The sequence below is a fragment of the Engystomops pustulosus genome, chromosome 1, assembly GCF_040894005.1.
Source record: "Engystomops pustulosus chromosome 1, aEngPut4.maternal, whole genome shotgun sequence".
Lineage (NCBI taxonomy): Eukaryota > Metazoa > Chordata > Amphibia > Anura > Leptodactylidae > Engystomops > Engystomops pustulosus.
In genome coordinates this window covers 290,803,677-290,819,470 of record NC_092411.1, presented here as the reverse complement: position 1 = coordinate 290,819,470, position 15,794 = coordinate 290,803,677, and the positions used below count along the sequence as shown (strand labels likewise).

At 45.4% G+C, this 15,794-nt stretch overlaps 1 protein-coding gene across 1 annotated transcript; it reads left to right on the top strand.

The window, feature by feature from the left end:
- Nucleotides 1-753: 753 nt before the first annotated feature.
- LOC140128811 (vomeronasal type-2 receptor 26-like) lies at nucleotides 754-14,359 on the top strand. Its single transcript, XM_072150550.1, has 2 exons — nucleotides 754-761; nucleotides 13,624-14,359. Exons 1-2 carry the CDS (start codon nucleotides 754-756, stop codon nucleotides 14,357-14,359), a joined length of 744 nt encoding a protein of 247 aa, XP_072006651.1.
- Nucleotides 14,360-15,794: the final 1,435 nt, after the last annotated feature.

Below are 15,794 nucleotides of genomic sequence, written 5' to 3'. Positions count from 1 at the left end.
CAGCCCGGATTTCTGCCAGGAAAGCTGTATAAGTAGCCGTGATGGGATCGCCTCTGTCCCAAAGAGGGGTAGCCCAGGCCAAGGCCTTCCTGGACAGGAGGCTGACGATGAATGCCACCTTGGATCAAACTGATATGCCATGAGTTCTATGTGCAAGGAGCACTGAGTAATAAAGCCCTTGCACAGCCTGGGGTCTCCATCATACTTGTCGGGCATACTTGACGCTGCTGGTGAGTGGCAAGCATCTGTTGAAGGATGGTGGTGACTTCTCCTAGCTGTTCTCCTTGTGAAGCAATCTGCTGGGACTGCTGGACCACAACGGTGGTAAGATAAGCCAGTTTCGGAAGTGGCATCTTGACGGGGTCCATGGCCGGATCTTACTGTCAGGGCTCGGGGTCTGTGAACATCTTGGACCACCATGGACATTGACAGAAGCCAACACCTGGGACCGGAATCTAAATGGCACCCGGTCTTCACCAGAGCCCGCCGCAAAGCAGGATGTCCTTGCTGCGGCGTGATGCCACCAGGTCGTTCCACAGGTGCGACTTGCCCGTGGTGGCAGCCAAGGTCAAGGTACAGGAACATTAGGCAGTCCCGTGGTAAGTAACAGGCAGATAGTCCAGGCATGTGGCAATGATGTGAAGTCGGGGATGGAGCAGCAGGTCAAGGCTGGCAGCGAAGGAGCAACGTCAGGGTCAGGTCTGGGGTCACCCACCCTAGGGAGCGTGAGGCACATGGGACGGGAGCAGGAACATGGAGAGGTGAGTGAGCTAGGGACCGGGCGCCGCCGCAGAGAGGGGCGTGGGTGCGCCGGCGATCCTATACGTGAATCGCAGGGGCACCAGTGACAAAAATGAATATCTTACAATACTATTCTATCTAAGATGTATGCTGCTTTGTTTTAATACACAAATAATTAAATACTTGCAGAACTTAACTTTTCATTTTATCTGGAAAACAAATAGGCCGCGAGTGTCCAGGAAACTTTTATGTATGCCACTAATTATGGGAGGAATAGGTGTTCCATCCTATACTCACTACCAAATGGCAACCATACTAGATTCTATTAAAGAACCTTGGACAACAAATAAAACTGGAATTATCGAAAATAATTATCTGAAAGGGGCAGGATTTTGAAATTCTCAACTCTACAAACCCAATATAATATCCCCTATAGTTTTAGTTTTTAAAAGTTTTAGCATCCAGGACTGGAACAAAGCAACACTTTCATCTCATAAATGAACTATTTGTATTAACCATATAGAGACACTAAGGAAGCTTCAACTAGGCTGCTATCTTGTGCCCTCTAGATTAGCTAAAATAAACTATTCATATAGTAGTCTATGTTGGAGAGGATGTGGCCTAGTTGCCAATGTTTATCATGTCTGTTGGACATCTCCATCTCTAAAAATCTTCTGGGAATACATTTTTGATATCATATCTAGGATTGTTGGCAGTGAAATTAACCCTAGCCCAGAGCTGGCATTATTAAATATGGATCAAGGACTAATCCCGAAGAAACTAAGTTGGATAACTCGCTAGAGATGAGATAACATCAAATTGGAATAATCACAACTCCCCCTTGTTAAAAGATATCATAAAAAGATTACTGACCTTCCACACATATGAACAGGTATTCTCTAATAATGAAGTAATTTACATAAAACACTTAAAAGTAAAAGTGGAAATGCCTGGAAGATATAATGACCTGCATTAGTAATAGGTAAATAAGAACCAGGATATCTGCTGTATTTTGGAAACAAAGGATATAACAATAATTGGAATTAATGTAAGAAATTTGGGGCAAGACATTTTTATGTCTGTAAATGAATAAATTATATGTTTGTTGTTGGTTGTTTTTGTTGTTTAGTCTATTGTATTTGTCATTGTATTGTTATTAAAATTTATAAAAAAAAATATCCCTGACCTCTACAGCCACTTCCTTCCAATATATACATATATAACACTGTAACAAAAATTAATTAAAACTGTCATTAATACATTTTATGGTTACAAAAGATTCCACGGTCTCGGTGTAATGATCCATGTCCTCCAGGATCCAGGAAGGCTCCTAATAGAGGACATCATGTCTGCTGCTATAACTGTGTCCAATGTTCTGATGGTGAAGTGTCCAATGTTACAGGTAAGAAGAGTTTACATAAATATACCGTATATACTCGTGTATAAGCCAAGTTTTTCAGCACAAAAAATGTGCTGAAAAACGTCCAATCGGCTTATACACGAGTCACAACGAGTTAAAAAATACTTAAAAAATAATAAACTTATATACTCACCCTCCGGTGGCTCTGATCTGCAGCGCTGCTCCCCCGATGTCCTCTTCTGGCTCCCCCGATGTCCTCTTCTGCAGCGCTGCTCCCCCGATGTCCTCTTCTGGCTTCCCGGCACCTCCTCTGCTCTCCGTACATCGCGCTGGGCGCCGCCATTGCTGTCTCCCGGGCACCCAGGAGGACGGGCCCAGGAGCCAGAAGAGGACCCGCGCGGACATCGGGGGAGCAGCGCTGCAGATCGGGGCCACCGGAGGGTGAGTATATAAGTTTTTTTTTTTTTTTTTATGCTGGGCTGGGCTGTATACTACTGGGGGCAAGCTGGGCTGTGCTGTATACAACTGGGGGCAAGCTGGGCTGTGCTGTATACAACTGGGGGCAAGCTGGGCAGTGCTGCATAGTACTGGGGGCAAGCTGGGCAGTGCTGTATACTACTGGGGGCAAGCTGGGCAGTGCTGTATACTACTGGGGGTAAGCTGGGCTGTGCTGTATACAACTGGGGGCAAGCTGGGCTGTGCTGTATACAACTGGGGGCAAGCTGGGCAGTTCTGTATACTACTGGGGGCAAGCTGGGCAGTGCTGTATACTACTGGGGGCAAGCTGGGCAGTGCTGTATACTACTGGGGGCAAGCTGGGCAGTGCTGTATACTACTGGGGGCAAGCTGGGCAGTGCTGTATACTACTGGGGGCAAGCTGGGCAGTGCTGTATACTACTGGGGGCAAGCTGGGCAGTGCTGTATACTACTGGGGGCAAGCTGGGCAGTGCTGTATACAACTGGGGGCAGGCTGGGATGGCTGTATACTACTGGGGGCAGGCTGGGATGGCTGTATACTACTGGGGGCAGGCTGTATACTATAGGGGGCTGGCTGGCTATATACTGGGGGGGGGGGGGTCTGTGACCAATCCATTTCCCACCCTCGGCTTATACTCGAGTCAATAGGTTTTCCCAGTTTTTGGTGGTAAAATTAGGGGTCTCGGCTTATACTCGGGTCGGCTTATACTCGAGTATATACAGTAATTTATTGATGTGAAATGTGAAGTGCAATTAAACTACTTTATCTACCATCAAAGTTAAGCATGGTAAACCAGGGGCACTTACTAGATCTAGGCACTGTGACTGTTGTAATCATTTTAGACTTGTTATTCATGGCCTCCTTCCTGCTAAAGTCAACTTTTAAAACACACTAATGAGATAGAAGAGCTGCATGGGCTAAAAACTAAAAGTACACGTGTCAAATATTTTTCAAACATCTATCCAATGATACCAAACTAGCCCCCCTACCCACACCCCCTTGGGGTGAAGTGTTGTGCAACTTTAAAATCTTAAATGGAAACCCACATTTTTCATTGCAGATTCGGATTCCCCAGGAAAAATTACATAGATTCAATCTCCGATTCAAGTAATTTTCATTGACTGTTGGTGCGGTAATCACAGAATATAAAAATGGGTAAAAGAAGCACAAAAAATATGTGACTAATATTTCTTAAAAATTTTTCCAACAATACTAAAGTTGACCCTGTATTTTCACCCCCAGGCTGAGGTTGGAGGGGGAGTCAAATTTTTTATGTAGAAACTGCATTCAGAATAACCCAGGAACAGCGACTTGGACATATAAGTTTTCTTTTCTCTTTGACGGCTGGTGTAATGTGAGTCCCGTCTCTCACACATTGGAGAGATGTTTAGCTTAAGTCTCTTCCCTTCTGAAGATGGGAATTTTTCTTGTTGCCCGTTTTCAAATATCAAATGCTTTACATTAAGAGATTCAGATTTTGGATCTTAAGTGTATTTATGAAGATATCCCTTTTTTCAACATTTTTGCACACATTTGGATTTTTTTGGATTAAAGTGCCATCTGTCACCAAAATTGAAAAAGACCTATAGTAGGTCAAATCAAAGTGTTTTTTTTCCCTGGGGATTCCAAAATTGCAATAAAAAAGGGGGTTGTCATTTACATTTTTTTAAAGAAATTTGACACATATTTTTAGCTTTTTGATCCAGGTGTATTTATCAGGATACTCTGCCCTGACCTTTTTTTTACACCCTATATATAATACAGACCAAAAGTTTGGACACACCTTCTCATTAAAAGACTTTTCTGTATTTTCATGATTAAAAAAAATGATTCACACTGAAGGCATCAAAACTATGAATAAACACACGTGGAATTATATACTTGATAAAAAAAAGTATGAAACAACTGAAAATAGCCACTTTTTGCTTTGATTACTGCTTTGCACACTCAGCATTTGGTAGTCACCTGAAATGGTCTTCCAACAGTCTTGAAGGAGTTCCCAGAGATACTTAGCATTTGTTGGCCCTTTTGCCTTCCCTCTGCGGTCCAGCTCACCCCAAACCATCGGGAATGGGTTCAGGTCTGGTGACTGTGGAGGCCAGGTAATATGACGTAGCATGCATCACTCTTCTTCTTGGACAAATACCCCTCAAACAGCCTGGAGGTGTGTTTGGGGTCATGGTCCTGTTTAAAAATAAATAATGGTCCAACGAAATGCAAACCGGAAGGAATAGCTGCGGTTGCAAGATGCTGGGGTAACCATGCTGTAACCATATACCTTCTATTTTGAATAAATCCCAACAGTGTCACAAGCAAAGGCCCCCACACCATCACTCCTCCTCCATTCTTCACGGTGAGATCCAGGCCTGTAGAGTCCATTTGTTCATCTTTTCTGCGTCGCACAAAGACACGGTGGTTGGAACCAAAGATCTCAAATTTGGACTTATCAGACCACAGCACAGATTTCCACTGGTCTAATGTCCATGCCTTGTGTTCTTTAGCCCAAACAAGTCTCTTCTGCTTGTTGCCTGTCCTTAGCAGTGGTTTCCTAGCTAATTTTACCATGAAGGCTGCTGTACACAGTCTCCTCTTAACAGTTGTTGTAGAGATGTGTCTGCTGCTAGAACTCTGTGTGGCATTGACCTGGTGTCTATCAGCTGTGTATCCACCTGACCTCTGCACACAGCTGATGGTCTGAACACAACTGATGGTCCCAACCCCATTTCTACGACAAGAAATCAAACCTAACAGGGCACCTGTGATGTGAAAACCTTTTCTGGTGACTACCTCTTGAAGCTCATCAAGAAAATTCCAAAAATGTGTAAAGCTGTAATCAAAGCAAATGGTGGCTATAATATAAATTGAACCTAGAATATAATACTTATTTTCAGTTTTTTCACACTTTTTTGTTAAGTATATAATTAAACATGAGTTAATTCATAGTTTTGATGAGAAGGTGTGTCCAAAATTTTGGTCTGTACTGATTATATATTTATACAATTTATATAGCCAAGATATGGGAGTGCTAGGTGGTTGGCAATGATGGAGACACCAAGTGTAACAGTCCAAATGTTATTATTCACTCCAAAAAAGACACCAGAGTTTCCCTTCCCCAGGAGTGTCTACAAGGTGTGGACTGGAGGGGATGGGGATGGCCAGTCCCACTACAAGCCTACTTGCCATCCCTAAGAAAACGAATCCAGTAAATAAATAAATAATGTTTAGCACACATAGTTGTTCACTGAGAAAAACACCCTCTAGATTTCAATTGTCTAATCCATCTGAGCAAACTGGATAAGATGTACATACCCTCAAGTATTGTACCTGCCATCGGCTTACAATAAATTTATAGATATATTTATATGTGTAAGACATTCCAGATTTTGTAAGGTAAAAAGTTCCATAATAGTCGGAAACCAAGTAATTTTATAAACCTATAATGGGGCAGATTTACTTACCCGGCCCATTCGCGATCCAGCGGCGCGTTCTCTGCACAGGATTCGGGTCCGGCAGGGATTTATGAAGGTAGTTCCTCCGCCGTCCACCAGGTGGCGCTGCTGCGCTGAAAATCATCAGAACGCACCGGAATGCACCGAGCTGGACCAGGTGAAGGTAAGCGCCTCCCAAGCGACACTTTTTCAGTTTTTAAATGCGGCGGTTTTTCCGAATCCGTCGGTTTTTCGTTCGGCCACGCTCCCCGATTTCCGTCGCGCGCATGCCGGCGCCGATGCGCCACAATCCGATCGCGTGCGCCAAAATCCCGGGGCAATTCAGGTACAATTGGCGCAAATTGGAAATATTCGGGTAACATGTCGGGAAAACGCGAATCGGGCCCTTAGTAAATGACCCCCAATATATCCAAAAATGTAAAAGAACTTAGTGTATTATATTTTTTGAGTGGGTTGATGAAGCTAAAACTCCTGATTTCTTCCTGATGAAATATGTAATATTAAATTGTTCCAATACAATAACAACAGTTATATTACAGGATTCCTTACCTTTTGTCAAACTTCATTTACTGGTTAAGGACATGGGACGATATAGATTGTCCTAATTAGCAGGCCATTTCCCCATTAGGACTATCTATATAGTCTTCAGAATCTGCAGCAGGAGACCTGTTCCATACCATACATTACATACAGCAATGTATTGTAACTGTCAGTCATTTACTGATATTTAGCGTGTGAGGCTACCATCCCCATAGACAGGGTGCATCCTCTACACCTAGAGGAGAGGTGGTTCTACCATCACCATAGACAGGGGGCATCCTCTACACCTAGAAGAGAGGTGGTTCTACCATCACCATAGACAGGGGGAATGCTGTACACCTAGAGGAGAGGAGGTTCTACCATCACCATAGACAGGGGGCATCCTCTACACCTAGAAGAGAGGCGGTTCTACCATCACCATAGACAGGGGGAATGCTGTACACCTAGAGGAGAGGAGGATCTACCATTACTATAGACAGGAGGCATCCTCTACACCTAGAAGAGAGGCGATTCTACCATCACCATAGACAGGGGGCATCCTCTACACCTAGAAGAGAGGCGGTTCTACCATCACCATAGACAGGGGGCAGCCTATACACCTAGAGGAGAGGTGGTTCTATCATCACCATAGACAGGGGACATCCTCTACACCTAGAGGAGAGGTGGTTCTACCATCACAATAGACAGGGGGCATCCTCTACACCTAGAGGAGAGGTGGTTCTATCATCACCATAGACAGGGGGCATTCTCTACACCTAGAAGAGAGGCGGTTCTACAATCACCATAGACAGGGGGAATGCTGTACACCTAGAGGAGAGGAGGATCTACCATTACTATAGACAGGGGGCAGCCTATACACCTAGAGGAGAGGTGGTTCTATCATCACCATAGATAGGGGACATCCGCTACACCTAGAGGAGAGGTGGTTCTACCATCACAATAGACAGGGGGCATCCTCTACACCTAGAGGAGAGGTGGTTCTATCATCACCATAGACAGGGGGCATTCTCTACACCTAGAAGAGAGGCGGTTCTACAATCACCATAGACAGGGGGAATGCTGTACACCTAGAGGAGAGGAGGATCTACCATTACTATAGACAGGAGGCATCCTCTACACCTAGAGGAGAGGAGGATCTACCATTACTATAGACAGGGAGCATCCTCTACACCTAGAGGAGAGGCGGTTCTACCATCACCATAGACAGGGGGCAGCCTATACACCTAGAGGAGAGGTGGTTCTATCATCACCATAGACAGGGGACATCCTCTACACCTAGAGGAGAGGTGGTTCTATCATCACCATAGACAGGGGGCATTCTCTACACCTAGAAGAGAGGCGGTTCTACAATCACCATAGAAAGGGGGAATGCTGTACACCTAGAGGAGAGGAGGATCTACCATTACTATAGACAGGAGGCATCCTCTACACCTAGAAGAGAGGCGGTTCTACCATCACCATAGACAGGGGGCAGCCTATACACCTAGAGGAGAGGTGGTTCTATCATCACCATAGACAGGGGACATCCTCTGCACCTAGAGGAGAGGTGGTTCTACCATCACAATAGACAGGGGGCATCCTCTACACCTAGAGGAGAGGTGGTTCTATCATCACCATAGACAGGGGGCATTCTCTACACCTAGAGGAGAGGTGATTATACCATCACTATAGATAGGGGGCATCCTCTACACCTAGAGGAGAGGAGGTTCTATCATCACCATAGACAGGGGGCATCCTCTACACCTAGAGGAGAGGAGGTTCTACCATCACAATAGTCATGGGATATATTTTACACCTAGAGAAGAGGTAGTTCTACCATGAGCATAGACAGGGGGCATCCTCTACACCTAGAGGAGAGACGGTTCTACCATGATCATAGACAGGGGGTATCATCTACACCTAGAGGAGAGGAGGTTCTACCATCACCATAGACAGGGGACATCCTCTACACCTAGAGGAGAGGAGGTTCTACCATCACCATAGACAGGGGGCATTCTATACACCTAGAGGAGAGGTGGTTCTACCATCACTATAGACAGGGGGCATTCTCTACACCTAGAAGAGAGGCGGTTCTACCATCACCATAGACAGGGGGCAGCCTATACACCTAGAGGAGAGGTGGTTCTATCATCACCATAGACAGGGGACATCCTCTACACCTAGAGGAGAGGTGGTTCTACCATCACAATAGACAGGGGGCATCCTCTACACCTAGAGGAGAGGTGGTTCTATCATCACCATAGACAGGGGGCATTCTCTACACCTAGAAGAGAGGCAGTTCTACAATCACCATAGACAGGGGGAATGCTGTAAACCTAGAGGAGAGGAGGATCTACCATTACTATAGACAGGAGGCATCCTCTACACCTAGAAGAGAGGCGGTTCTACCATCACCATAGACAGGGGGCAGCCTATACACCTAGAGGAGAGGTGGTTCTATCATCACCATAGACAGGGGACATCCTCTACACCTAGAGGAGAGGTGGTTCTACCATCACAATAGACAGGGGGCATCCTCTACACCTAGAGGAGAGGTGGTTCTATCATCACTATAGACAGGGGGCATTCTCTACACCTAGAGGAGAGGTGTTTCTACCATCACTATAGATAGGGGGCATCCTCTACACCTAGAGGAGAGGAGGTTCTATCATCACCATAGACAGGGGGCATCCTCTACACCTAGAGGAGAGGAGGTTCTACCATCACAATAGACATGGGATATCTTTTACACCTAGAGAAGAGGTGGTTCTACCATGAGCATAGACAGGGGGCATCCTCTACACCTAGAGGAGAGACGGTTCTACCATGATCATAGACAGGGGGTATCATCTACACCAGGGGTAGGGAACCTACGGCTCGGGAGCCAGATATGGCTCTTTTGTTGGCTGCATCTGGCTCTCAGACAGATCTTTAGACTGATCACTGGACACAGGCAGCGATGTTACCTCTGCCTATGTCCTTTGTACGACCCAGGTCTACTGGCGGGCATGTGCTGTGGCTACCCATCTACTGGCGGGCATGTGCTGTGGCTACCCATCTACTGGCGGGCATGTGCTGTGGCTACCCATCTACTGGGAGGCATGTGCTGTGTCTACCCATCTACTGGGAGGCATATGCTATAGCTACCCATCTACTGGGGGCATGTGCAGGGAGTACCTATCTACTGGGAGGCATGTGGTGGGTGTCAAGATTTGGAGTAGTGTACCCTCTGGACCACCACGAATGATGATGATGTAAGCAGACACCTAGGACCGGAATCTAAGTGGCACCCGGTCTTCGCCAGAGCCCGCCGCAAAGCAGGATGGTCTTGCTGCAGCGTGGTACCCCCAGGTCATTCCAGAGGCACCACTTCTCCACGGTGGCAGCCAAGGTTGAGGTACAGGATCAAGACGTAGATCGCAGGGGCACCTGTGACACTGGGACCAGCTATCTACTTGGGGCATGTGCATATTGTACGGCTCTTATGGAATAACATTTTAAAATATGTGGCGTTCATGGCTCTCTCAGCCAAAAAGGTTCCTGACCCCTGATCTACACCTAGAGGAGAGGAGGTTCTACCATCACCATAGACAGGGGACATCCTCTACACCTAGAGGAGAGGAGGTTCTACCATCACCATAGATAGGGGGTATTCTATACACCTAGAGGAGAGGTGGTTCTACCATCACTTTAGACAGGGGGCATTCTCTACACCTAGAAGAGAGGCGGTTCTACCATCACAATAGACAGGGTGCATCCTCTACACCTAGAGGAGAGGTGGTTCTATCATCACCATAGACAGTGGGCATCCTCTACATCTAGAGGAGAGGCGGTTCTACCATCACCATAGATAGGGGGCATCCTCTACACCGAGAGGAGAGGAGGTTCTACCATCACCATAGACAGGGGGCATCCTCTACACCTAGAGGAGAGGAGGTTCTACCATCACTACAGACAGGGGGCATCCTCTACACCTAGAGGAGAGGCAGCTCTACCATCACTATAGACAGGGGGCATCCTCTGCACCTAGAGGAGAGGAGCTTCTACCATCACCATAGACAGGGGGCATCCTCTACACCTAGAAGAGAGGCGGTTCTACCATCACTATAGACAGGGGGCATTCTCTACACCTAGAAGAGATGCGGTTCTACCATCACTATAGACAGGGGCCATCCTCTACACCTAGAGGAGAGGTGGTTCTATCATCACCATAGACAGGGGACATTCTCTACACCTAGAGGAGAGGAGGTTCTATCATCACCATAGACAGGGGGCATCCTCTACACCTAGAGGAGAGGAGGTTCTATCATCACAATAGACATGGGATATATTTTACACCTAGAGAAGAGGTAGTTCTACCATGAGCATAGACAGGGGGCATCCTCTACACCTAGAGGAGAGACGGTTCTACCATGATCATAGACAGGGGGTATCATCTACACCTAGAGGAGAGGAGGTTCTACCATCACCATAGACAGGGGACATCCTCTACACCTAGAGGAGAGGAGGTTCTACCATCACCATAGACAGGGGGCATTCTATACACCTAGAGGAGAGGTGGTTCTACCATCACTATAGACAGGGGGCATTCTCTACACCTAGAAGAGAGGCGGTTCTACCATCACCATAGACAGGGGGCAGCCTATACACCTAGAGGAGAGGTGGTTCTATCATCACCATAGACAGGGGGCATCCTCTACACCTAGAGGAGAGGAGGTTCTACCATCACAATAGACATGGGATATCTTTTACACCTAGAGAAGAGGTGGTTCTACCATGAGCATAGACAGGGGGCATCCTCTACACCTAGAGGAGAGACGGTTCTACCATGATCATAGACAGGGGGTATCATCTACACCTAGAGGAGAGGAGGTTCTACCATCACCATAGATAGGGGGTATTCTATACACCTAGAGGAGAGGTGGTTCTACCATCACTTTAGACAGGGGGCATTCTCTACACCTAGAAGAGAGGCGGTTCTACCATCACAATAGACAGGGGGCATCCTCTACACCTAGAGGAGAGGTGGTTCTATCATCACCATAGACAGTGGGCATTCTCTACACCTAGAAGAGAGGCGGTTCTACCATCACTATACACAGGGGGCATTCTCTACACCTAAAAGAGATGCGGTTCTACCATCACTATAGACAGGGGCCATCCTCTACACCTAGAGGAGAGGTGATTCTATCATCACCATAGGCAGGGGGCATTCTCTACACCTAGAGGAGAGGTGATTCTACCATCACTATAGACAGGGGGCATCCTCTACTCCTAGAGGAGAGGAGGTTCTATCATCACCATAGACAGGGGGCATCCTCTACACCTAGAGGAGAGGAGGGTCTACCATTACAATAGACAGGGGTCATCCTCTACACCTAGAAGAGAGGCGGTTCTACCATCACAATAGACATGGGATATCCTTTACAACTAGAGAAGAGGTGGTTCTACCATGAGCATAGACAGGGGGCATCCTCTACACCTAGAGAAGAGGTTGTTCTACCATGATCATAGACAGGGGGTATCCTCTACACCTAGCGGAGAGGAGGTTCTACCATGATCATAGACAGGGGGGATCCTCTACACCTAGAGGAGAGGAGGTTCTACCATCACCATAGACAGGGGACATCCTCTACACCTAGAGGAGAGGAGGTTCTACCATCACCATAGAAAGGGGGCATTCTATACACCTAGAGGAGAGGTGGTTCTACCATCACTATAGACAGGGGGCATTCTCTACACCTAGAAGAGAGGCGGTTCTACCATCACAATAGACAGGGGGCATCCTCTACACCTAGAAGAGAGGTGGTTCTAACATCACTATAGACAGGGGGCATTCTCTACACCTAGAAGAGAGGCGGTTCTACCATCACAATAGACAGGGGCATCCTCTACACCTAGAGGAGAGGTGGTTCTACCATCGCAATAGACATGGGATATCCTTTACACCTAGAGAAGAAGTGGTTCTACCATGAGCATAGACAGGGGGCATCCTCTACATCTAGAGGAGAGACGGTTCTATCATGATCATAGACAGGGGGTATCCTCTACACCTAGAGGAGAGACGGTTCTACCATCACCATAGACAGGGGACATTCTCTACACCTAGAGGAGAGGTGGTTCTACCATCACCATAGACAGGGGGCATCCTCTACACCTAGAGGAGAGGAGGTTCTACCATCACCATAGACAGGGGGCATCCTCTACACCTAGAGGAGAGGAGGTTCTACCATAACCATAGACAGGGGACATCCTCTACACCTAGAGGAGAGGCGGTTCTACCATCACTATAGACAGGGGGCCTCCTCTACACCTAGATGAGAGGAGGTTCTATCATCACCAAAGACAGGAGGCATCCTCTACACCTAGAGGAGAGGAGGTTCTACCATAACCATAGACAGGGGACATCCTCTACACCTAGAGGAGAGGCGGTTCTACCATCACCATAGACAGGGGGCATCCTCTACACCGAGAGCAGAGAGGGTTCTACCATCCCCTAAGACAGCGGATATCATGTACGCCTATAGGAGAGGAGGTTCTACCATCACTATAGACAGAAGGCATCCTCTACACCTAGAGGAGAGGTGGTTCTACCATTGCCACAGATAGGAATGTTTTACTGTAAGAGCAGTGAGACTGTGTTGCTCTCTGCCACAAGGTGTTGTAAAGGCTGATTATTTGAACAAGAGAGGCAATAATATTATATCATATGGGAATAAAACTTTTTATAAGTAGTTTCTGTTGATCCAGGGAGTTATTCTGACCACCGTATTATGGGTCAGGAAGGAATTTTTCCCTGCTTTAGGCCAATTGGCATCAGCAATCAGAAGGGTTATTTGCCTTCTTCTGGATCAACCTTATTTACTATAATATGTATACTTTGAATATTTATTTATTTTTTGCATTTTAGATAGTGAAACTTGCCAAAAATGTCCTGTGGATACGTGGCCTGATGTGAAAAAGACAATTTGTCTTCCCAAATTATTTGAATTTCTATCCTATGAAAACGATACTTTAGTATATATTTTTTTAGTCCTTGCCTTATTTTTTTCTGCTGTAACATTGTTCATCTTAAGAACTTTCATTTCTTACTGGGACACTCCAATAGTTAGAGCCAATAACCGGACTGTGAGCTTCATCCTCCTGGTCTCCATCTTGCTGAGCTTCCTCTGTGTCTTCTTCTTCCTTGGTCGTCCAGTGGACATAACCTGCTTACTAAGACAAGTATCATTTGGGATCTTCTTTATCATTGTTATATCTTCTATTCTGGCCAAAACTATCACAGTCTACACCGCATTCAAAGCCACCAAACCGGGAAGTTCCTGGAAGAAATGGGTCTCACTGAAAGCATCAAGCTATGTCGTCTTGGTGTGTTCCTCTATACAGGTTTTCATTTGTGTTATTTGGCTGTTGGTGTCTCCTCCTTATGTAGAGTATAACCATCACACGTATCCTGGGAAGATCATCATTCAGTGTAATGAGGGGTCAGATATCTGCTTCTACTCCATGTTGGGTTATATGGGGCTCCTGGCGGCTGTGAGCTTTGTTCTGGCTTTCATGGTGAGGACATTACCGGACAGTTTTAATGAGGCCAAGTACATCACCTTCAGCATGCTGCTGGTCTGCAGTGTCTGGATCGCCATGATCCCGGCTTATCTGAGCACCAGAGGGAAATACATGGTGGCTGTGGAGATATTCGCCATCCTGACCTCATGTGCTGGGGTTGTTGGTTGTATATTTTTCCCTAAATTGCACATACTAATTTTGAAGCCAGAACTGAACTCAAGAAATATCATACTGGAGAAAAGCTAATCGTAGATAATGTATATCACATCTATATATCCTACATGATTATTTCAAATTCAAACATGTAACAGGCTGGACATTACATCATGGAGTTAATAAAATGTATATGTTACAAAGAAATACACAATCACATATGCCAGTTTTTGCAACAAACTGGTGAAACAGAAAAGGACAGTGGGGACCTGAGCCTAAGTCCCCTTCCCAGCTATGCCTGCATGATTGCCTGACCTACTCTAGGTTTTAGATGACAACTGGTGGATGTTCCCTTCTTGCTCCAAATTGCAAACACAGAGAAAAATAGAAGAGAATACAAATCGATCAGATTGTGAGCCCCTTTGGGGACAGGGACCGATTTGGCAAGCTTAGTGTAGCACTGCGTAATCTGTGTACGCTATATAATTAAAGGACATTATTAAATAGAAAAGGATTGTTACCAAATACTGGTGAGAACTAAAAGATGTAGTATGTAGTATGTAGATGTAGTGTAAAATTGAAAGGCAGGCGAGTAGTCAGCGCATCCTCAGCTGTAATCCACCGACAGAGAATGACAGAAGAATAGATACACAAAGTCTTAAACATTTTAATGAAGTTACTAATGTAATTTTAATTCCTTCAACCTATCATCAGCATTTTGGTGCTTTCTCCACTGCTATTGGTTTGATGTGAAACAAATACCTTAAAAAAAGAAACAATACAGATGTTGCCAAGTTTTAGAAATAACAGCTAAGAAATACTGTATTAAAGATATCTGAATTATAAAACTGAAGAAGGATATCTATCTCCATATTAGTTGAAAAAGTACAAAAATAATACTTTTGTCAATAAATTTCATAATAGTCAATGTAATATAGAGTATATTTGTGGTTTCTTGCATTATCTGCAAATATTATACACTATATGTGTTAGACTTGATTTAGGTGTGGGTAATAAAAATACCATGCCCTTGCTCATCCTGGAGCTGAGTGGTGTAGTTGGTGTGGTTTGAGTAATGGACAGCTGGTCCAATCAGCATCCAGGGTAATTTCCAGGCACTCCATGAATACCTAAACCATAGTTCATTTTCTGTGTATTCTGACCCTTGATACATTCTTGACTAATCTTTTTCTAATGATTCAGTATATTGTTGTTATCTTGGTTTTTTGTTTTTCATCAATTATCCTGTCTAGGTTTGTGTCTGTTTGTCTTATAGATGTAACACTTGATAACATAATTGACTTAACCCACTAACCAAAGTGATAACTCAGTCTGTAGTGTTACTGAATAAAAGAAATGCCCATTTTCTGTGATAACTAAATGAGATAACTCACTTTGAGTCATGTTAACCAGTGCTGCAACTGTATTTTGTCTTCATCGTCAATTGTTCTGAGCGTATACTTAGATTACAGAACATCGACCAGTTGCCACCTGTGGTTTAGCACAGGGCCTGGTAAGTAGGCAGGGA